At 44.6% G+C, this 24,861-nt stretch overlaps 1 protein-coding gene across 1 annotated transcript; it reads right to left on the reverse strand.

The window, feature by feature from the left end:
- Positions 1-4,343: 4,343 nt before the first annotated feature.
- Positions 4,344-10,972, reverse strand: LOC120841331. The gene is made up of 5 exons (XM_040212211.3): positions 10,925-10,972; positions 10,703-10,851; positions 8,559-8,623; positions 7,416-7,499; positions 4,344-4,465 (listed from the first exon to the last, which is right to left on the reverse strand). The coding sequence occupies exons 1-5, from the start codon at positions 10,970-10,972 to the stop codon at positions 4,344-4,346; spliced, it is 468 nt and encodes a 155-aa protein (XP_040068145.1).
- Positions 10,973-24,861: the final 13,889 nt, after the last annotated feature.

Raw genomic sequence — 24,861 nt, forward strand, 5'->3', positions numbered from 1 at the left:
GTGTAGCTATGGAAGTGCTTATAGATTCCAAAACAATCGCCTTTACCGTAACGATTAAAATTGGGCGTCTGCGACACACGCAGCTTGCGTGGAAAACGAATATGAATCACAAAAGGTAGATGGAGCACATCCATGCGTATTAAAGGTGATGAAACTGTAGTAATGCCATCGATCGGAATGTTAGAAAGAACAAGATCAAAATATTAATTACCTGCGCTGTTCTTAAAATTGTCTAGCTGATTCAACCCACAAAAATGCATAAAAAATAGCAACCGAGTTGCCTTAGATGACGTAATATAAATGCTGCTATTTATGACTCCTAATGGCCATTCAATTCCTGGAAGGCTAAAATCTCCGTATATTTGAACTCTGTACTATCGGGGAAAAATGAAATGCGAACAGAGGAGCGCGTGCCTCGCGGTAAAGGCCGCGCCACCTGGAAGTGAGCCTAGGGGCGAGGGTGCGTGGCCTACTCCGATGTGTTCACGCCCTTCGCTCTGCGCTCCCCAAGCTTCGCCAGTGCGCCTCTCATTCGCTAAAAGCTATCACCGCTATCTTCGCCTGCTCGGCGTGTGCGGCGAACTTCTTCGCACCGCAAGCGCTGAGCCAGCAAAGATAGCGGTGATGCTTGCAGCGTACTGAGAGGTGCACTGCCGAAGCTTGGGGAGCGCAGAGCGAAGGGCGTGAACACATCGGAGTAGGCCACGCACCCTCGCCCCTAGACTCACTTCCAGGTGGCGCAGCCTTTACCGCGAGGCACGCGCTCCTCTTTTCGCATTTCATTTTTCCCCTATAGTGCATATCGAAGTCCATTTGTTGTTCAAGTGACTCGAGATGCTTGATAAATATTGTTTCATTGAATATCGGAGGAAAAGTAGTAAATACCTATAAGCCAATTAACGCCGTCCGTTGTTCTAACTTCGATCCACAAACATTACAACTCCAAGTTGAACCCGCGATGGGAAACAAGCGAAGACTCAAGCGCAATCAAAACACCTCCTCCTAGCTTAAGCCCTGTGTTGTTATAGTCCCTGCCGCGGCGAAAGACGTTCTATTTGGGTATAAGTAATTTGAGTTTGGTGTACCATTACGGAAGCCATGTTTTCGACAAGCAAATAATATCGAAGTTGGTTGTTATAATATTTGACATTGCAGGAGACAAAAAAGAAGAGAGGCTCACGACAAGGCGCGAGGGACAAAAAAAAAAAAAAAAAAGGCTGGCATGTGACGAGAACGGTGGCAGCGGTCGAATCCGGCGGAGCTCAAGGCGCGGAGTCGTGGGCCCAGACCCTCCCTCTGCTTCACGGCAGAGTCGGACCTGCATCATCGAGGCTGGCCGACAACATAGCGGCGGTTGCCAGAACGTGGGAGGCCAACCCAGTGGACAGACCACGCAGAGAACTGTATTTATAAAACCCTTTCTCATGGCAGCGGGTGTCGCCCGGTTTTTCGGTGAGCGAGCGGAGCGCGGTCCGATCGGGCAGGGGCAATAGGACAGCCACAACATTAATTCGCAATCCTTTGTACGCGGTTTTCCTAGCTTTTTACCGTACAATTTCTGTGCGGTGCAGTTAGTTAAAAGTTATGCTGATGTTAATGTTACCTTTACTCAAATTAGGTTACCCCAGTACGGATTTGTCTGAGATGGTACTTATGATAAATGGATTGTTTTCTGAACAACAAATAAAGCAGTGGCCAGTAAACATGTAACCATAAGATTACATGCAGGTATTTTCAAGAGGTCGGTTTACGAGCTCAATGCGGTGCTACAATATTGCTACTTAAAATATCGCGATGTTAAGCAGTATTGGCGAGAAGATTAAACTATACTTTACACAATTCGCCCAGCCTTTTTTCCCCGGAGTTCAAGACTTACCCAACACAATGCTTATGAAGTTGATTATTTATTTCACCTACCTCAATCGAGCTCGTGAAGATCGGACACGTAATTGTTCAGCTGATACTCGCGTTCAATTGGTGTTTCACTGACTGAACCCAAGCCCAATCAGAACGGTGATGCGGCATTTAGATACCTCGGCCAAGGATAGCGTAACACGGAATGCATTATCAACCTTTTCGTCATTGTGCTGGTAAACTTACATTCTTAAGGAACCCCAACGTGGCGAAGCACAGTACGTGCTAGTTTCTAACAAATACGGTGTTCATTCAGGTGGGGCTGTGCACCGGAAGTGTAGTAAAGTATAAATCGTGCGTAGCAGCCCAGAGACCTTTAACTGAACTTTGAATGAATTCCTGCTTCAAAAGAGTAGCAATGCTTTTTTCAGTCTACACTACTGCTTTCCCCATCTGCAAAATATTCGCATTCGCCAATTAATTTTATGTTCACAAAGTAAAACCGCTTACATTGCCATATTTATGTTATATCTTGCTAGCATTAGAGCGATGGCATGTTTTATGCTTGCCGCTACGGGCAAAGCTGAGGGAACGAAATAATCTAGGTTATGCCCGGCATCATAATCTAAAATAGAATCCAAGGGCTTGTACGACCATTTAGTATTTAGTTCAATAGAAGTTTAATATTGTGCAGCTGTACTGGTGATATTTTCTGCATTGAACGGATGAAAAATAGTGATTTCCTCCAAAAAACCTGCGTGCAAGGCGTTTACAAAAGCGATCAGCAAAAATTCAAATGCGGTATTTGTGGATTGTGGGGCCAAAAATTCAAGGCATGAAACGTGGATTGACATTTATATCTAGGACAAGTATTTCCTACACCGTGAAAAATAAATGTCAAAAATCCGTTTCACAAGCTCTGATACTAATTTACGGTATAGCTATGGTCTCGTGCAAAATTAGTGCAACAGTTTCTTTCTTTTAAAGTTTTCTTTAAGGTGTGTTTGATTTGTTGGGTCATTGCTGTACTAAGCGTCGACTTTTATTTGCCGCATTTAAAGTCCAACGGATTTTCTGCAGTGCATCAACGCTGACAAAGCTACTTGCGTGAGCAACAGGTACGTGGGTGCGGCACTCTGAAACTAGTTTAGTCTTGACAATGCGTAACAAAACTGTTTGACGCCGAGCATATTTACGTATAAGAAATGCCTTTGTACATCACTCTCGTTGTAATGAAGGCATTGGCTAGCAACCCTACATGGCCCTATTGTAGGAGGTAGTTCAAAAATATATCTACCTGAATAAAAAATTAGGACATTTTTTTGTATTGAACATTTAGTACAATTTTATATACTATCCCTTTATAACTATTAACCTCATCAGCATTTGTTTTCCTTAATTTAACTCCTTTCTTCAAAAAATATCTCCTGCTTGCCTTTTACACTAAGGCAAGCAGTGACAGTTGTAACAACTGTCACGACGACTTCACTTGAAAACGGCCGTTCACGGAACGATTTTTAAACAAATCTGAGCAAAATATAGTCTCGGGAAGTCCGGTCTCTGTTATTTGGTGATGTCATTCTCTAGATAGCAACGAATGGTTCTCCTAAAAGGTTTTTGGGAAAGTAGACGCCCCAGATTTCTCAGAGTTCAGCTAATTCATTTTTTTTAAATCAGCGGTTTTGTCAATGTCTCTGGAATATATTCATATTTATTAGACCACACGACCGCTTGACACGGTCGACCATCTAGCTGCAAGAGAGAGCACACTTGTGTTGGGGACAATACGTACGTATCAAATATTTCATTTCCCGGGAGGCCGCCTTGAATGTGCGAACTGCATCAGCATCACAACAGGCATTTTCAATGCTACAGTGGGGCAGGAACGGCACCAGCACAAACACAAAACTTAAGACATTGTCTTTATTTCACAAACATATCCCTAAACAAACCCATAACCCGAGCAAAAAAAAGCAAAAAAAAACAAAAAAAAAAACGAAGGCATATATTAGACAAAAGTACATGAAGGGTCAGATTTTCACAAAAACCCATAAAACCACAGACACCGCATAGAGCGGTTCAAGACAGACAATGACAGAAGAAGCCCACACAAAATGTAGAAAAGTAGAACTAGCGCGAGCTTAGCAGGGCGAAAGAGATGTATTCAGAAAAAAACAATAACCGGCCGAAGTGACCAATGACAACCCAACGCAAAAGGCTACCACTAAAATAAAAAAAGATAAGAAATAGAAATGGAGGAAAATAGACACTCCTACAAAAAGAAAATGCGTTTCTCTAAATCGTCGGATACGTCATATTTCTCTCCCTCATTGCCCCAACCTCCTTACGTAACAAATTAATTAACCGACTGATCAATGCACTGTTTATTTCCTTATGTATTTATTTATTTATTTAGATATTTTGTTATTGACTTTCTTTTTTAGTGCATGATTGATCTGTTTATTATCTTTAAGGCCACCTTGCGGGTTCTAGCGACAAGTATCCAGGTCGAAGGCATCGTAGCGACTTGGGTCACAAGTGTTGGGAAACTTCTTAGAGCATTCTTGAATTACCCGGTCCGAAGTGCCGGTATTCACGAACATCTTGCAGTCTGAAAATATATGTATTTCTACGCATCATACAACGTGTGACTAGCCGATGTTGGGTTATTCATTTATACGGGGTGTTTCTCGAGACGCGGTCTAAATCGCTATTACAGAAAGTGTACTTCGCACATAGAGAAAGAGTTAATATCATATTTGTCGCTTCCAAGGTCTCTGCTTGAAAAAAAAAGGTTCGGTGTACTTTATTTTTTAATCACTTTGGATTAATTAACTTTTTAATTAGTACATTTAAGGGTACGGTTAAAAAAACTATTTGATCTCCATCGAAAACCACTAAACCATCTCAATTTAGTAAGATATAAGGTACGCAGAGCACTCTACGGTGTCCTTATAAACAGTGAATTTGAACGCGTTTCTAGGTTCCGGTTTCCTCTCGATCTTTGCAAAGATCGCCTTGTGCGCGCTGCCATCTTTGCCTGCTGGGCTCTGCTGTGAGACGTATCAGACGCTGCGCACGCGTCCACAGCTCAGTGACTCAGCGTTTTTCATCCCCCGGGTGATATGCGATGCAAAGGTCTATTGAAGCTCATCTCTGATAACAGCGGTCCTGCCCCCATGGCCAAGGCGCTCAGCTATCGCCTCGCCTCTCGGCGAATAGAAAGGATGAGCTGTTCGAATAACAGTGCAAGATTTTAGCTTTGACACGTGGGTTCACTTCCGTCATGCTAAGAATGCGCAGAATGCGCACGATACTCGCGTCTTGGCCGAGGGATGGCAGGAGCGCTATCGCGAAAATTTTCTCCGATAGAAAACTGGAACCTGAAAGCCGTTGAAATCGAGTGTTTCTTCGGGGCGACCTAAAATGATATACGTTCCTTATATACAGTATTTGAAAAGTGAGTTTATTTAACGGTTTTCGATGATGCTCACCATGTTTATGATTCAACCGATGCCTTTAAATTTCCCCATTAAAAAGTTATATTACTCGAAAGTTATGAAACTAATTACACCTGACGTTACTAATTTTCCCAAATAGGTCCTTTTGAAAAAAATAATGCGAGATTACTGTTTTTTGTGCGACGCGTACTTTTTCGCAGAAACGATTTCGCCCGCGTTCCGAGAAATATCCTACATGAATAACTGAACTAACGTTAAATGTATTCGAGATTCTAGTTTTGAATGTAATTCGTTCACTTACCTTAATGCCCATCCCCGCACAAACTAATCGAAGCAATAATTATTGATTCTCAAGAACAACCGGCGACTGGAACAAACTACCTAGCGAATCATATAAAACTTTCAAACTCCCTTCAAGCTCACACTATTATAATAGTTTTGTTGCTGCTTCTGCAGCATTCGAGGCTTTGTTGAGCTATTCAAGTGTCGCGTTAATTCGTTTTATGCTACATATCGTTTTTTTTTCTAGCTTTGTACGTACACTATGTGAAACTGTTGAAAGTGAAGGTTGTCTTGCCACGCTCTTCGATAGACAGGTTGTGTGCGTTGTGTTTTATACTGCAATTTTTATTAATAAAGTGCCATGTTTTACTGTTATCGCCGTATTGTGCATGCGCGGTATATTCCGGACAGATGTCCCCGGACGATACATGTTTAAAAGTTGGAATTTTAGACGCTGTAGAGGTAAAAACTCTATATGGATTTTTTTAGATTGTTCATTATGACGAGACTTAGCAGTAATGTTTAGAGGTGGGCTAGTTGGTGGTGCATAGTAAGCATACAAGTAAAACAGCGCAAAAAACGAAAGGACAAGTAGAAGAAGGGACAGCGTTGTCTGTGCCCCTTCTTCTACTTGTTCTTGTGTTTTTTTTGCGCTGTTTTAAAGTTCTATATGTTTACTATGACGAGACAGGGCGGATTTGTAAATGATAAAGTATATTCATGACGACCTATGTATGATACAAATTTATTTGTGAGCTCATGAAGTAGGCGTTTGTCAAGGTGTTTTGTGCATGAGAAGTGTAATGTGAGGACTAGGCATATGGTGCGAAATGAGCAGCAAATGTATATTCTAAACTAAGTGCGTACTAAAAAAAATATATTTTCAACCATGATTTGTTTCGGATTATGCACCAGTGCGGACTGTACTTCGTAAAACACTGTAAAAACTTTCCTGCGTGGGCACCTGCGGTACTTGCACCAGTGTTAAATAAAATGAATAATTAAATAAAATGCCTCGAAACGTTTTACTGACAAGCTGACCCTGTTTTTAGCAGGAATAATGCTTGTACATATGTAAAAAAGGGGTTTAACATATTTCGTACATTTATATCGAAAATCTTTAAATAAAACATAAACATTTAGACTATCATAGCCGCAGGTTAAAATACTAACTATTCAAATTTTATGTATGATCAACAAATAGCCCTTGTCGTACATAGCCTCCTCAGATTTTTTTTTCTTTTAAGTTTGAGTTGCTAAACGTGCAAGGGCTTAACATAAATATTACGTCGCGGTAAAGTATAGCACTAATTAATATTTCAGGTTTTATTTTAGCTACTTTTGTAAAGGCAACTATATTATTTGTTTTATTTAAGTAGGCTTTATTTATCTCCTTAAAGTAATTCATAGCCTAGATCAGTGGTTCTCAACCATCGATGTCTCGCGGACCCCTTGTTGATCGGCGGAGATGATGGAGGACCCCGTTTGTGGTGAAGGGAGAGAATAGGTAGAGGCTAAATATAATATTGATATAATGAATGAACTAGTATGAAGTAGACTTTTCTTATTAATTTATACACAAGAAAACACACCCGAGAATCCAAAAAAAAGTTCTTCTCGATCTAAAAAAAAATGCAACTTTCATTGCGAGACTTGAGTGGTGAGGCAGGGCTTCGCGGATCCCTAGAATGCCTTCACGGACCGGAAAGGGTCCGCGGACTTCGAGAGTCCCAGGGAGTCCGCGGACCCCTTTTTGAGAACCACTGGCCTAGATGATTGCGAACACGCCTGCAATTATAATAATGAAATAGAACTTACTTGTGGGCGTCTCACTGTCCTGAATTATGCTACATTTACTGTAGTCGCTGTACGCCACCGTCGAATTGTAAAGTTCTTCTTCATCTGTAGGAACCGAATTGAGTACAGTAAAGCATTTTACTCTAAATGCATCTGGCAGATGTTTCATATACAAGCTACAGATTTTGCAGCGCTCAATTATGTAATATATATATATATATATAGTGAGATTAGTTCGTAATATATATTTTAAACAATACGCTCTAACGGAAGAACACGAGACATATTACAAATTACGCACACACACATGTGTGTGTGTGTGTACGTAATTTTATGTGGGTTTAAAGAAAGATTTACCGCCAGTATCTCAAGGTTGCGTAATATACGGTACGACATTCAGTGGCGTCTCTGAATATATATACTTAGATGTCTCGTTCACATTACCTAAATTGGAATAGTCGTATTGAGTGCTCAGGAATGAAAGCAAATAAAATGTAATATTTCATAAGCCGAAGTTTAAGGAGCGTTCCACGAAAAGTAAAACAAAGTTTCCGTTTTTTGAGGTCTATTTTAAATTAAGCTTGAGTGATATGGAATCGCTATCATGGCTGTGTTAAGAATAATATATAAAAGCTTCAAAATCAAGCAGCACGCTTAGTTTTCGAAACCTGTGCGCCTTACGCTAGCATGTCATAGTTAAAGGTCGTGCTGAGATGGGAAATAGTTGGAATCGGAAGGAAATAAAAACGAAGACATGAGCGTTCTTATCAACAATAGAGGAATCGATAAAATAGCATATCTTTTAGAGCCATCGTACGCCTCATCCCGTTGTGATAGTTTTAAAAAGGATGATATTTGTAGTAATAGAGCACAGATTGTTTTGCATATTCATTTTTGTTATGACGTCCAGAGAGTGGCACAATCTTCCTGAACAGAATGTCTGCATTGATGAGAAAGACGTCATCCGGTAAACGGTAACTTACCAGCACGCTTCAATTCGTCAACGTTTTCTGCTCCCGCTTGTCTGAATGCATTGAATAACCAACCCCTTACAGTGATGTATTTTTGGCAATGTGGGTACAATTTAGAATAACTAAATATAGTTCAGCTGACGTATAACCATTGTTTTGTTCAATGTTTTAGGAAAGAACAATTTCAACTTGCCTTCATTGTAGACAGCGTATTCGTTTGGTGTGATTTGCTCATGAAAACGCAATGTAATGGTTTTCCTGAAAGAAAATTTAATTAAATTACGTAAAGTGTACAGTTGTGAGGCAGAATAACGCAACACGTTGAATAGCGTTTCAATATAAAGTGATGAGGATTGCGCGAGCCAACAGATGTTGAATCAACTTTTTTTTAAATACTAATTAATATTATATTGATATTTGCAAGTCAATTTAATTGTTTAACTTGATTTTTTTTTTGTATATGCTTAAAGCAAAACGCGCGAAAAGGGGGATTTTAGATAGCTATCTGTGATTGATTTCGTTGCTCACACACAGAGAAATATCACTGCATGTTCGTGATTATTGCACTTGAACTTTGTTGGTGAACAAATCAGTTAAATATTCCGGTTCTGTAACATATTATTAAAAAAAAATCGGTAATGAACATTTAATATAAACAATAAGTGCTCACGAAAGCGCTTACTTCGGCTGGGACTTCAAATTTGAGAGTAAACTGGCACAATTTTTTTTTTACTTTAGCCATTACGTTTACATTTAACAATTGGATTATGAGTTCAGAAAGTATTAACCCAGTTTTTAATGAAGATGTGTAGCCGCAAATACTCACGCTACCTACGCTAAGCATACATTTTTGTTATATCTTCCACAACGAAAGCTTTTAATAAAAAAAATTTTATTTGCAATGTTGAAGTGACCTCTCATGCCCACAGTAGGAATGGCCGCTGCTTACAACCGCCTCAGCGGTACTCTCCATAAAAGGGGGAAATGTGGTATGAACCATCCCGCCACCTACCGGCTTGACTGAGCGGCCAGCGGGTATGAAACGACGATATAGTTCTTCTACGCGGCACTCTGGCCCACGGTAGTGTATGTTCCTTCTCCGCGAACCTAACCTAACATTAAGCATACATTTTTCTTATATCTTGCACAACGAAAGCTTTTGAAAAAAAAAAAAAGAAAAATAATTTAATTCTCGAAGAACTTTTTAGCGTACAAAATAGTCGATATTAGAAAATGTTTAATATCAAGTGGGCTTTACTGTCAATATATAACGAAAAACCTGTATTCGTTTCGTGTTCTTGAAAGGGGCATTTCAATAAGGTTTTTATTCAGCAAAAAAAATTATATATACAAAAACGACTCTGTTTATGGTACTTGATTTGGCTTTTTGTGTGCATAAATTTTATAAGGCATATTTTTTTTTTAATTAAGCATTATTACCATTCAGAAATTCAAACTTAACGTGTCAAAAATTAGTCGATTGCAAGAATAATAGACTAATTTCTAGTCAATGCACTCTGTGCGGCTGAGTTACTAGATAAAGGGACAATCATGAACAAAGCATGTAAAAATTAGCTGATTTCACGTAATTAACTTTTAATTCCTGGTTAGATTGGACATGTTACGATCGCAGTACCAACTTACCATCCCATGTTGAACCAAAATAAAAAATTTGAAAATAGGCAAGATGTTCTGAGATGATCAACGATAACTTTTAGGGGGTTCCGGCCCGATTCCGAACCTGGACGCAGAAAGAGCACCAAAATCCCACCCAGAGTGAGGCTCATAAATGTTTGTAGCCATTTTAGTCATGTCGCCACTATATCGGTAGTGTGCCCTTGGTAAATGTGCTGGCGGCAAGCTGCCGAGGTTGTGACGACGTACCGAAAAAGAAAACGTCAACAGTCTCCTACGCACGATTGTGCACATTTTTTGCGGAGAGTTTTCTGAATTGCGCTTCGGATTAAGAAATCAACGCGAAAATTGATCAATGACTACCTCGAAGCCTGTTGCCTTTCTTCAAACTCCATTAAATTGATTCCAACTTTAATACTCCTCTCCGATCAATACCGTCACTGCAGTGTGTCCCATTTAAGGAACCATTAAAAAGTTACTCAATATAATTGAGTTAATTGCTCAACTGATCCTACCAAATACGAATATATATAATATCCTCCTGGCCATCTAATCCACGTGCTTAAAACACATGCAGCTTTTACGGCTTTTGTTTTAGACCCAACACGAAAATAAAAATAAAAAGCAAAGCACACCGAATTATGTTTTACAATATAAGAGTACTGACTGGGGACTCTGTTAGGGAATAATAAAACAACTTACTTGGTATTGTCAGCAAGAACTTTGAATGACACTTGATATAATGCAGATTTATCGGTTGCATTCAGTGATTTTCGCAAAAACTGTGTACATCCAACTGAATCCACGTAAGTCTGGTACTTGATGTAGCCACTCTTGAAGCTTTTCAAAAACTGAACATTAGAAAGAAAGTTGTTTTGAAACATTTCGTAACTTGCGCACAAGATAATGAAAATGTGTATTTACCTTCCACGCATTGTGCTCGGGGCGTTTGTCACTGTCCTTACGGGCCATTGCAAGGAGGGTGTCCGTTGCAATAAACTCCTCAATCAAAAGTATATACTGCCAGAACATGGTTTAAGGGTTCCAATGGAGACTTCCTGAATAATGCGATGTCAGGGAAGTTCGCTTCCGAAGTAGAATGAAGCAGCGCAGATGTACGCGTGCAGAAAACGGGGAGTTCTGGAAGTGCAAACGGTTGTCACGCTTCAAATAGAATCAACGGCTGCCAGAAGTTTAAAAAAAGAAATCAAACCATAAGTTACATTTTCTATATCATGTTCCCGAAGAAGAGAGAAACAACAGACTGCGTACCCTGACTCATGGTCGGCACGTGCGCATTAAGAGCTTATCCCTTACGCAGTACACTTTTACGACACGCTATTTTTAACAATCCTGCCACCAAAAACCAATGTCACGTTGAGGGACTCAAACCGAAAAATATATTGTTTCGGTTACGGTTACGGTCACGGTTACCGTTTCCTGTTAATATCAATTTCGTTTCGGTTTTTGACTGTTTTCATTTTTACGACTTCGGTTACCGGTTACACGTTCCTAAAAACCGGTTTATTTCGGTTGCTCCAATCATTTGTTTTATTGAAATGCTAGACAGCCGCTTTACAATAAACGTTTTAATGTATTTCCAGATATCCAACCATGGGATATTCACAACAACAAGTCAAAACGTCTTAGTGCTTCTAATTTGTAAAATGTTGCACACGTTTCTAGCTCCAACATTTGTTCACTACATCCATTTGCATTATGTAGTTTGGTACCCCATTAAGCATACATATTGTCACGAATGCCCGATGATGAGGCGACGATTGAACAGAAAATGAACGTATAGTTTGGCCAACTTTGGCCGAAAACAAGTATAAAAGAGGAAACGTCGCATGTGTCGAAGGTCGCGGGAGTTGTACAATCGAGTGCAAGAACGAGACCGACTCCGCTATTCGGAGCATCTTTTGTACCAGCGTGGGTTTCCGGAACATCCAGCGTAGAACGTTCGGCGTGTAGAACGTTCGGCGTGTAGAACATTCTTAACTCGATCAGGTAACAAGGCTCTCGAACTAACCAGAACGTCAAGTTGAAGGAATAAATACAAGAGGAGTCTGATCCATGGAATCGAACCAGGAGCCTCCGCGCGATTGCCATGCACGGTGACCAATCTCCAAGCACGCGCTTCCTCGGCGACGCGCATGGCAATATTACCCCCCACCCTTCCCCCGACTACTCGGCGAAAATCGCATTATATATAACAAAAATAAGAATAAAGATCGCTACTTTTTTCGGCAGCGATAGTAAATAACCTTAAGAAGGTTCCCACTGGGCGCTGGAAGAGCCATTTGCACCTTCTCGACGCTATAGTTTGTTGCAACATGAGATAGGCAGAAAAGGCTTCGCCAACACTGAACGATGGAGCAGAACTATGCAGTCCCCTGGTAAAATAGTGCCAAGTGGTATAAAGTGGTAAAATGGAGGGCTGGGCTAGTTGCTGAATATCAAACATAATGTAAATGCAATAGCCTAAAACAAGGAATACCAGGGAGGGGAACGAACGACACAGAAAGCTGTAAAAATATGTCCTGTGTTTTTCGTTCCTTTGGCTAGTCTCCGTTGCTTTGCGCTATTACATCTTTGCTATTCCAAGCAACTGGATGTGGTTAAAGAAGCGCAAGTTTCTAGCTGTCCGAATCTGTGACGCTATAAAAATTGCGGATTTATATGGTAGTGCCATTTTTCTCCGGGGTTTGGAAGTGGAGCTTCTCCTACATATATGTAGCAAACAGGAACGTCACGAACTTCTGTCGAGCAGGATTTTTATGTCAAAATTCAAGGTTCGACTTTGTGGACAGTGCGGCGAGACTTTAAAGACCGACCAACGAAACCATTTTCCGCAAGATAGGAAAATGGCCCTCGCGCCCTCCTCTTTTCACCCTCTCCCAAAAATCACGTGACGGCAGGGGCTCGTTTTGTGTCGGCTTTTTCTGTAGGGATAATCTTCAAAAACCGCGAAATGAGCGACTAGCTGCGAGCGCAACAACGACCTTGAGACGTCCAGGTGTCTTCCCTCGTTGACGCGGGCACGCTGAATCCGCGAGATTGAGGAAGCCAGCGCGACAGAACGCTTTTTCCCATGAGCTGCAGGTCCGAGGCCGCTCGGTCGGTGGAGATCGAGGGGTCTTGTTATGCTGGGTTCGTTCCAGCAGCCGCTTTCTGGCATCACGCGGTTGCTGGAACCATTCCCGTCTCTGCACAAGGATTGGCTTGCGCAATAAAGGGTTCAAGTCGTTGATAATACATTCATTTCTGAAACTTATAAATAAAGTGGCTTTCCCTAACCTCTTCATTACTCTTTGAAACACATCTCCTCTCGTAGGTTGTTCATCCCATTTTGGACTCTTTTGCGTATTTATTCGTCCTTACCTCTGCTTGATGACTGTGTGATAACTTGATTAAGACCTTTAAATATTGGCGCGGGCTTGCGCGACCAACGCTGTCCCGAATTTACACGAAATTGGAAAGATTGGCGTCAGGAGGAGTTGAAGAAGCAAACCGAAAATCTTGCTTCTAATGAAGACGGCACAATCGTAAGATAGGTCTTTGCTTCACTTGCCTCCACAACGCCCCATCGTTTGCACTATCGCAACTTCTCAGTAACATAGCTGTATACCACATTTTACTCATGGTTACTATTGATGTGGCCCCATGGGCTTTCCCGTTATGAGCGAGTCGACTTTTTAACTACCGGCGACTCTCCTGAGTGAGAAAAAATATGATCACCTTCCCACAGCATCCACCCTTTTCTGCCCCCTCCCTTTCCCGAGTTGGGGAGATATCAGGCCACTCCAGGGAAGCAGCCTGCAGACTGCGCTTTTCGGGTACTCATTCTCAACACATTCGAGCGTGGAAGTAAACACATCGCATGAACGACGCCCAGTTTATTTGCAACCTAAATAATGTGGCTCTATACTGTTGGGACCCAATCAATTTCATCATCAATCACTATTTGTTACGATTTCATGGTGAAAGTGTGTCCGTCGTCATGCCGCAAAAGTGATCGATTCAAGGGGAGACATAGATTATTTGCAATTTTCCCAAGCGCCCCGGCCTGCGCGCGAGGAGTTGTGGGAGAGACTGTCCCTCGCCTGGCCGCTCTGCCTTGAGATCGCCTTGCCTTTTCGCTTGCCTCCTCATAATCCTCTGTTTTTCGATCCCATTACCTACTTTTATCTATTCCAGTGTATTTTTTATTGCTTCTAAGTGTTTCTATTCTCTTCTGCGCGCAGTATTTGCCTTTTTCGACGGGAGTGCCGACAGACAACACGCCGTTTCGTGCGTCGTTCCCGGGGTGAGTACTACTATTGCTGCGGATTCCAATTGCGCTGTTAGGTGTTCATTTTGGTTTATTTGACCCGCGTGCAGTCGAGAGGAGCCGTTTATGAAAATCCGCGCAGATGTCATAGGGGTAGGCAGAGCTCTGAATCAACAATCGCGAGGCAAGAGCCGTGTGCGCTGTGATTTGGCCGCCCACGCTCACTCCGTCGACTCGCACTATAGCCTATGCCTTCGAGTGCCGCTTACTTGACCAAGATACAGCACGCCGCTTTGCCGTCGCGAATCATTTGTGCGAATGCCTGCGAAACTGTAACACCATTCGGCATATCCAACGCTGCGGCGCCCGACAACTGCACGCAGCGTCTCGAGCCCTTAGCAAGCGCCGGCGGTTCAACGTCGCGGCTTGTATGCGCCTTTGGCATGCATTGCAGTCTGCTCGGTGGTTGTCAGTTGCTGACATCTTGACTCGAGCATAAGCTGACATCTTGACTCGAGAATTTAAATTATCGAAGGAACTATGAGTTTCAAGAAGACTGCTTGGGCGACAGCACATCTCTGCACTTGAAAAAGGGTGTTTGCAACTGACAACCGCTTAGCAGATAGATTAAGAAAGCATACCATAAGCGCATACAAGCTGCGACATTGGGCCACCGGCGCTTGCGAAGGGCTCGCGCCGCTGCGCGCAGTTTGTCACGCACACCGCACGTTGGATATGACGAATGGTGTTACGGCTTCGCAGGCTTTCGGATTAATGATTTGCGGCAATACATCTCTGCACTTGAAGAAGGGCGTTGGCAACTGACAACCGCTTAGCAGATAGATTTCGAAGGCATGCCATAGGCGCATTCAAGCCGCGACATTGAGCCGTCGGCGTTTGCGAGGGGATCGCGCCGCAGCGCGCAGTTGTCAGGCGCCCCAGCGTTGCATACGCCTTAGCGTCGCAAACATTCGGACAAATGGTTCGCGGCGACAAAGCGGCGTGCTGTATCTTGGTCAAGTAAGCGGCACTCGAAGGTACACGCTACAGTGCGAGTCAACGGAGCGAGAGCGGGCGGCCAAATCCCAGCACACTCGCGGCTGTCGCGTCGCGATTGTTGATTCAGAGCCCTGCCTACCACTATGAGACGTCCGCGGGTGTTCATAAACGGCTCCACTCGACTGCACGCGGGTCAAATGAACCAAAAGGAACAGCTAACAGCGCGATATGAATCGGTAGCAACGGTACACACCCGGGGAACGAAGCGCGAAGCGGAGTGTTGTTCGTCGGCACTCCCGTCGAAAAAGGCAAAATAAAGACACAAACACTATATATATATATATATATATATATATACAAGAATTATCGCACGCAGAAGAGAATGGAAACACCTAGAAGTTATAAAAATGCACTAGAATAGATAAAAATAGGTAATGAAATCGAAAGACAGAGGATTAAGAAGAGGCAAGCTACAAGGCAATGCGATCTCAAGGCAGAGCGGCCAGGTGAGGGGCAGTCTCTCCCACAATTCCTCGCGCGCAGGCCGAGGCGCTTGGGGGAGTTTGCAAAAGGTCTATAGGTCCTCGTATTTATTTTGCTGAAATACTCGCTCCTGTGACGCTCTAGTGCGTAAGGTCAAAGCACCCGAGGCAGTGCGTAATACTTTTCAACTGTCATTGACGATAAAAAATGAAAGCCGTTTACAATTCCCTGTAACGCCGGTTAGAGCGCAGCTCTTGAGGAGGAAGATGGAAGCGTACTGAGGGATAAGTGACTCCTTGAGGTCACGTGACCTCAAGGGGGTCACGTGACCCCCAAAAGTCACGTGATCACCTTGAGGTCACGTGACCCCTTAAGGTCACGTGACCCCCTGAAGTCACGTGACTTCTGGGGATCACGTGACCACCTAAGGTCATGTGACCCTTCAGGTCACGTGACCTCATGGGGTCACGTGACCCTTGGGGTTCACGTGACCTCGGGGGTCACGTGACCTGAAGGGTCACATGACCTTAGGGGGTCACGTGATCCCCAGAAGTCAAGTGACTTCGGGGGGTCACGTGGCCTCAGAGGGGTCACGTGACCTAAGGAGATCACGTGACCTAAGGGGGTCACGTGACTTCAAGGGGTCACGTGACTTCTGGAGGTCACGTGACCTAGGGGGTCACGTGACCTAGGAGTGTCACGTGACCTGGGTGGGTCACGTGACCTCGGGGAGGGTCACGTGACCTCGGGGGGTCACGTGACCTCGCGGTTACGCCGACGGCGACGCCACTCAAGCCGGAAACGGGCCCCTAAGAGCTGCGCTCTAAAACATTTGTGGGAAGTGCGTTAAAATTGTTTACGCACTTTCCACAAAATTGTTAAAAATCAGCTTGCGAAAACCGTTGCTTCCCCCCCCCCTCTCTCTCTCTTTTTTTTTCGCGCCACTACAAAAAATTGCGGCCGAGCAACGAAATTCTATTAAAACCTCGCTGCTTACAGAAAGGACACCAGACTATAGGGTAGTGAATCTGCCAGGGAGTTTGTAGAAATAAAAGGCGACCATTGAAATCTAGCCTTCTGCACATCATGTCCGGGATATTTCCATTTTCCTTCCACGCGATTAGAAGGCAAGACACTGTGGGAATCTATGTGCACTAACATGCTGCTTCTAAAAGAAAGTACCAGATTTCTAGTGCATGTCAATCTACATGTAAATAGTTTAATAAGTGTGCACAGACATTCGCGGCCTGGAGGATGACATGGAAGCATGGCGGAAAGCAGCTTGCTAGAAATATAAGTCCCTATTGCATTGCACTGGTGTGAAAAAAATTATTACGTATTTTTGTTTTATTTCTGTGCGAAAAAAAAAAAAAGCGTTTAGAAACCGAATACTCTGTGTTTCGAGGTGCGCCAAAAGGACATAAAAAACCGGGACAACCTGAAAAATACGAGGCGCCTTGCGTCACTCAGCTTTTCCTGGTTTCCTGGATCCAAGTTACTCGAGCAAGCTCGCATTCTGCTCGCAAAGCCCAGCCGCTAAGGAAAGGTAACGGACGGTGGTTCGAGAGGCGTGCAACCCTTGCCTGCTTGGCCCTCCCAACCACTTCTCCGCTTCCGTAAATTTTGAATGTTGTAGGTTGGTCCAGTAGCTTAGAGCTCAGTTTTCGAAAAGAACCGAAAATAAAAACGGACCAGTACAAGCTAGACTATGCAAGACGCTTGAAGACAGCCTGTCGCAATGGAAATGAACTGCTCTAATGTGGTAAGTCGGGTCAGTCAGTTCATAATTTTTCATCCCCTTTTGAAAGTCTCCGAACAAACAAGGAACCAGGACAAGCTCTGGTTGTCCCGGTTTTATATGTCCTTTCGGCGCTCCTCAAAACGCGCAGGGTTCGGTTTCTAAACGCTGTTTTTGTTTTGGCACGGAAATAAGACAAAAATACGTAATAATTCTCCACACCAGTGCAATGCAACAGAGACTTCTATTTTCAGCAGGCTGCTTTCCGCCATGCTTCCATGTCATCCTCCAGGCCGCGAATGTTTGTGCAGTGATTAAACTATTTACATCTAAATTGACATGCACTATAATTCTGGTAATTTCCTTTAGAAGCAGCATGTTAGTGCACATGAATTCTTCCAGCGTTTTGCCTTCGAATCGCGTGGAAGGAAAATGGAAATATCCCGGGCATGATTCGTGCAGAAGGCTAAGTTCAATGGTCGCCTATTATTTCTACAAACTCCCTGGCAGATTCGCTACCATATAGACTACTATCCTTTCTCCAAGAAGCGAGGTTTTGACAGAATTTCGTTGCTCGGCCGCTATCTTTTGTAGTGGCACAAAAAAAAAAAAGAGAGAGAGAGTTAGAGAGAGAGGAAAGCAACGGTTCTCGCAAGCAGATTTTTTTTTTTAGCTTTTGCGATATTTTGTTGTCTTTCAGTATGCTTTTGTGGTGTAAACAATTTCACGCACTTCCCACAAATATTTCATCGTCAACGACAGTTTTAAGGTATTACGCACTGCCTCGGGTGCGTTGACTTAGCGCACTAGACCGTCACAGGAGCGCGTATTTCCGCAAAATAAATACGAGGACCTATTTCTCCCTTTGAATCGACCACTTTTGTGGCATCACGACGAACACACTTTCACCATGAAGTCGTAACAAAAATTGATTGATGGTGAATTTGACTGGGCCCCAACAGTAGAGCCACATTATTTAGGTTGCAAATAAACTTGGCGTCGTTCATGCAATGTGTTTACTTTCACGTTCGAATATGTTGAGAATGAGTAGCCGAAAAGCGCAGTCTGCAGGCTGCTTCCTGGAGTGGTCTGATATTTCCCCAACTCGGGAGAGGGAAAGGAGGGGGGGGGGGGAGAGAAAGATGTGGATGTTGTGGGAAGGTTTATTCTCACTCAGGAGAGTCGCCGGTCGTTAAAAAGTCGACTCGCAGATAACGGGAAAGCCTGTGGGGCCACATCTATAGTAACCATCAGTAAAATGTGGTATACAGCTATGTCATTGAGAAGTTGCGATAGTGCAAAAGATGGGGCGCTGTGGAGGCAAGTGAAGCATAGACCTATCTTACGACTGTGCCATCTTCATTAGAAGCAAGAATTACGGTTTGCTTCTTCAACCCCTCCTGACGCCAATCTTTCCAATTTTGAATAAATCCGGGACAGCGTTGGTCGCGCAAGCCCGCGCCAATATTGAAAGGTCTTCATCAAGTTATAAAACAGTCACCAAGCAGAGGTAAGGACGAATAAATACGTAAAAGAGTCCTAAATGGGATGAACAACCTATGAGAGGAGATATGTTTCAAACAGTAATGAAGAGATTAGGGAAAGCCACTAGATTTATAAGTTTCGGAAATAAATGTATTATCGACGCCAATCCTTGTGCAGAGACGGGAATGGTTCCAGCAGCCGCGCGATGCCAGAAAACGGCTGCTGGAACGAACCTAGCATACCAAGACCCCTCGATCTTCACCGACCGAGCGGCCTCGGACTTGCAGCTCATGGGAAAAAGCGTTCGGTCGCGCTGGCTTCCTCAATCTCGCGGATTGAGCGTGCCCGCGTCAACGAGGGAAGACACCTGGACGTCTCAAGGTCGTCGTTGCGCTCGCAGCTAGCCGCTCATTTCGCGGTTGTTGAGGATTATCCCTACAGAAAAAGCCGACACAAAACGAGCCCCTGCCGTCACGTGATTTTTGGGAGAGGGTGAAAAGAGGAGGGCGCGAGGGCCATTTTCCTACCTTGCGGAAAATGGTTTCGTTGGTCGGTCTTTAATGGAAGGAAGTCTCAGTTTGGAGAAAACGTTTTTTACGGGATAGATTATTTTATTGTATAAATATTTACAATCAACGAAACATAATTCTAATAACTTAAAAGTTAATAAGATATTTATTCTTGCTGTATTGCCGCGCGCGCAGCTGGCCAAGTTGGCAGCGCACCTGTAGCCGAATGGTTATTGTGCTTGGCAAAGGCTTGGCGCCCACGCAAAGAGCCAAGTTTCGATACCTAGAAGCGGAGGCTCCTTTTTGGTAGTTTTCTAATTGTCACATTCTGGTAAATTCGAGAACTCTGTTGCTTGTTCTAGGTGAGAATATTCTAGACGCCGAACTTTCTACGGCCATTTTTTCCGGGAGCCCACGCGTGTACATATGAGGCTCCACGTGGCGAGCCTGAGTCAGTCTCGCCTCAGCGTTCGATCCTGCTGTTTCGCCGCCATTGACGTCTGCGACGCTAGCCTTTATTTATTTATTTATTTTTTTTTTTTGGGGGGGGGGGGGCACTAGTTCGCCCCATTAAACGTATAGCTTTCTTCAGTTTTCGTCGTCTCATTAACTGTCATTTCTGAACAATATTTCCAAAACAACCAAACAGTGCTGCCTTTACTAAAAGTAGAATGTTTGACTTGATCATTTGCCCATCACCATCCTATCCAAAGCTGAGTGAGCCAGCCCGTCGCGAATGGTCATACACTCTAAAAAAAAAAAGTTGTCAAAGAAGAGTAAGTGCCCTAACTTACTCTACTTTAACTCTCTCTTCATCGAAGTTACTCTTTCGCCACCGCTTCTTTCGATGATACTCTCCCTTAACCCTCACTCGAACTCGAGAGTAACTGTAACGAGAGTTAGTTTCTCCTCGCGGTATCACGGGCTGTCAACAGATGGCGCCGCTATGGGGTCGACGCAGGTTCGACGCTGCTCGGCGCAGATTTCTTTTTTTGTTTTTTTCTTTTCCCGGGGAAGGATTTTTTTTTCTCTACTTGCTTCTTTTTTTTTTTTGCTTTTTTTTTTCGGGGGGGGGGGGGGGGAGAGAAGATGGGCAGGGATGTTTTAATAAGTGAGTTGGTACAGCCTACCTTTATTTAATTTTGTCAACACGCAATTCAAATGTTTTTCTGCAAAACAAACAAAAAAAAAAAGGTGCGCAATTTACAGGTGATTTTTGGCTGCTCCTTGGTGCATATGCGTCGCCAGCGATATGAGCTCATAGGAACCGCCAAATTTGGCCGCCGATGTCCGCGTCTATGCATCGCCCTTCCGTCGCGGCCAAACGCATGGGACTTTTCGCTTTAGATGATTATAGTTGACTCTATGATCTTGACAGAAAAGCTTCGTACACTAACTACGGGTTTACGGAGTGCACTTCATGTCAGGTGAAGAACATTTTTTGCCTCCAACATGTCGCCAAGGCACTGATAGTAGACGACAGTGTTGGTTTTGACCTACAGTTTAGCCGGAAGTGAAGTCAGCTGCAACAAGCCTATACTTAGAAGCGCAAGAAAAACAAACAACCGAGCTGAAAGAAGTAGTAGTGCAAACTAAAAGCGCTACTGCCAACTGAATTTTATTTGGAAAACACGAACATATTTGCATACCAGTGGCGTAGCCAGGGGACCGGGGTGGGGGGGGGGGGGGGGGGGGGGTTCAAGGGTCGGAACATTCCCGAAATTTCATGGTTGTCCTCTTTACCCTTTCCCCCTTTCCAATGTCAGTATAATTTTTTTGTGTGTGTTTTGTTTCGACAATCCACTACGGCGAGGGGCTGTGCCCACAACATACCGAAGCAAAACGAAGACGACGCTGTCCGTGGACTGTGGGAAAAATACATCTCCGGCTCCGGCTCTCCGAACAGCTTTCTCCAAACTTGGCCATGTTAGTAACCAAATCCTTTCTTCAGGCTCGCAGGTGCGAATGGCTTTGTTCCCGACGTCACAAAAGCCGCGAAATCCTGACCTCGAAGGACGCTGGCCTCGCCTCGGGGAATGCAGGCGGCTTAACTAAAGTTCCCCTACCCTTTGAGTGTTGAGGACTCGACGAGCAGCGCAACAAGCAGGGCAACGCAACAAAACTCCAAAATAGCGATACTCTGACTTTACGAACCCTACAATAAGGAGAAAACCGGACGACAAAATAACTATACTCTTTTTCACCTCAACTTGTGCACCGGCGAATTCTCCTCAAAGAGAATTGTATCAGTGCGCCAACCAACCAGAGTGCCGGGTGTCCTCACCCTCACTCCCACTGGGAGGAGTCAGTGTGCATGTTGACAGTTGATTCAGCCAGCGGGTTGCAAGCAGGTTTGTGGCGTGCGTATTCGTAGCGGTCGCTCAGGTCGCTCGCGAAAGAACGGGAGTCTGTGCCATCAAACCGCACTGGCCGGCATCTCAACAGTTGCAAGGAAATGTAATGCATAGAAAACATGATTTGCAGCTATCGTCGCGCTTCGTCGCCATCGCTTTCAATCGGGCATGCGGACCGCGTTTGCAACTTCGCTGCCGCGCAACATTCGCGCTTTTTATGTTGCCTGGTATGTGACATGCCCTTACGTTACGGTCGCGGTTTTGTTGAAAAAGTTTATATTATTTGCTTCTTGAACTGATAGCCTGCGATTTCAGTCTCTCCAGCGTCAAATACCACGCCCGCGAACGGCTCTCTGCTGCACCGATAGGCATGCGAGATGTCCGACAGCATTTGGAAATGACTGGTAAAGTGCCAGATTGCTGTAAAAGACGGATTACTCAGCAGATTCTCAAAATAGTGTAAAACGTGTTTTCTGCAGCTGACGTCGACTGCATCAAAGCCGCGAATGTGGAGTGGTGAGAATTGTGGTCTAATATGAGCAGTTATACAATATTGTTGGTCTAATATGAGCAGTTATAGTTATATGAGCAGTCACCAAGAAAACTGCAAGTATATCTACAAGGTTTATTGTTGGTAACAAGGAGCATACCACATTCATAGTAGCTCTGGTTCATGTTCTGTGTTCATTGCAGGCCACTGTCCACAGCTCTTCTAGCCCCTGCTTTTTTGCTGCGATGACATGTAGCATTCCAAGTCGAAAAATTGTATGATCAAATGGTGGATATACACAGCATTGGTTGTTCTCTTTCCCCCCTCCCCCATGGTAAAAGCCCCTAAAACGAACAATTTCGGTATTGTACTGTACCGCCCAAAACAGTTTCCTGTTACAATGCTTGCATTGTTTGTTCCCAGTTCTCTTACCTTCGAGAAAACAGATGCAGCTGTACTACATCTGGGCACTATAACTGACCGCCCCACATCCACTTATTTTAGTACGGAACTATGTCACTTCATTGCAGGTCTAATCCTTTGAATCACTATAAAATATTTCTGGGACAGCACCAGCATGCATTTGTGTATAGCGAATGTACTTGTGGCAGCTTTTGTTTGCAGTGCCACAGCCCTGCATCTTTGCGACTCATAAGCTTCTTGAAGTTCGTATTTTGTACATCCCTAGGATGAACACAGGACAAGCACTAAAAGGCCCTTTCGTGTTTGTCCTGTGTCCTAGGTTTACAATATGATGTAAGCTCATGAGCCAAAAACTGGTAACACAAGCAAATTCTGTAGACCTGCACTGTTCAATTAGACCTCGGGCACTTCCTGTGTACTCTGCATTCAACGAACTGCATTTCTGGCGTCTTTGGGGCCAGGGGTGTTCTAAAATTGAATTCTGCTGTGCAAGTCTATTCTGTAACCTTCGCTGTACCCTTATTATGCTGTTATATTGTGTACGACAAGTGTGTATGATGTTTGTGATTGGGAGGGGGAGCGGGGGGGGGGGGGGGGCGGCGCCTCGTGAGGCAATTCCGTTTGCCTTTTGTGTCGGCTCTTGGGCAACGACTGTTTGTATGTTGTTGCCTAAATAAAGATTCAATCTAAGAGGAACTAGCAGACGAGTGCACACAAGCCGGTGTAAGCTGAAGACATGCTAAATCCCGCAATATTAGCCTGGGAGACGAGAAGGGAATGGAACGACGTCTTGAACATGGCTCGGTGTTTAATATTTCTGTGCAACATAACGGAGCCGACTCGTCGTGTTGCTGCAACAGTTCTCGAAGTGGCAAGGCTTCAATCAAGGTGACGAGAGTTAGCCCACACAGGCAGGCTGCCTTGTTTTCAGTGAAGGCTTCACGTAGGCTTCCGAAGCCGCCTCGTCGTGTTGCTGCAGCCGTTCTCGGAGAGGCAGGGTTGCATACCAGATATCGGGAGTCAGCCCACACAGGCAGGCCGCCTTGTTTTCAGAGAACGCTTCGAGTGGGCCTCCGAATCCGCCTCGTCGTGTTGCTGCAGCCGTTCTCGGAGAGGCAGGGTTGCATACCAGATATCGGGAGTCAGCCCACACAGACAGGCCGCCTTGCTTTCAGAGAAGGCTTCATGTAGGCTTCCGAAGCCGCCTCGTCGTGTTGCTGCAGCCGTTCTCGGAGAGGCAGGGTTGCATACCAGATGTCGGGAGTCAGCCCACACAGGCAGGCCGCCTTGCTTTCAGAGAAGGCTTCATGTAGGCTTCCGAAGCCGCCTCGTCGTGTTGCTGCAGCCGTTCTCGGAGAGGCAGGGTTGCATACCAGATGTCGGGAGTCAGCCCACACAGACAGGCCGCCTTGCTTTCGGAGAAGGCTTCATGTAGGCTTCCGAAGCCGCCTCATCGTGTTGCTGCAGCCGTTCTCGGAGAGGCAGGGTTGCATACCAGATGTTGAGAGTCAGCCCACACAGGCAGGCCGCCTTGTTTTCGGAGAACTCTTCAAGTGGGCCTCCGAAGCCGCCTCGTCGTGTTGCTGCAGCAGTTCTCGGAGAGGCAGGGTTGCATACCAGATGTCGAGAGTCAGCCAACACAGGCAGGCCGCCTTGTTTTCAGAGAACGCTTCAAGTGGGCCTCCGAAGCCGCCTCGTCGTGTTGCTGCAGCAGTTCTCGGAGAGGCAGGGTTGCATACCAGATATCGGGAGTCAGCCCACACAGGCAGGCCGCCTTGTTTTCAGTGAAGGCTTCACGTAGGCTTCCGAAGCCGCCTCGTCGTGTTGCTGCAGCCGTTCTCGGAGAGGCAGGGTTGCATACCAGATATCGGGAGTCAGCCCACACAGGCAGGCCGCCTTGTTTTAAATGAAGGCTTCACGTAGGCTTCCGAAGCCGCCTCGTCGTGTTGCTGCAGCCGTTCTCGGTGAGGCAGGGTTGCATACCAGATGTCGGGAGTCAGCCCACACAGACAGGCCGCCTTGCTTTCAGAGAAGGCTTCACGTAGGTTTCCGAAGCCGCCTCGTCGTGTTGCTGCAGCCGTTCTCGGAGAGGCAGGGTTGCATACCA

This window comes from Ixodes scapularis, unplaced genomic scaffold (genome assembly GCF_016920785.2).
Source record: "Ixodes scapularis isolate PalLabHiFi unplaced genomic scaffold, ASM1692078v2 PGA_scaffold7__128_contigs__length_106722199, whole genome shotgun sequence".
NCBI lineage: Eukaryota > Metazoa > Arthropoda > Arachnida > Ixodida > Ixodidae > Ixodes > Ixodes scapularis.

Bases quoted from the DNA above. Each gene is read 5' to 3' on its own strand.
- LOC120841331 (XM_040212211.3), bottom strand. From the start codon at position 10,972: ATGGCCCGTAAGGACAGTGACAAACGCCCCGAGCACAATGCGTGGAAG. The intron at 7,500-8,558 runs GCAAGTTGAAAT...CGGTTCCTACAG, and splicing joins ATACGCTGTCTACAATGAAG to ATGAAGAAGAACTTTACAAT. The intron at 4,466-7,415 runs GTAAGTTCTATT...ATATATTTTCAG, and splicing joins GGACAGTGAGACGCCCACAA to ACTGCAAGATGTTCGTGAAT.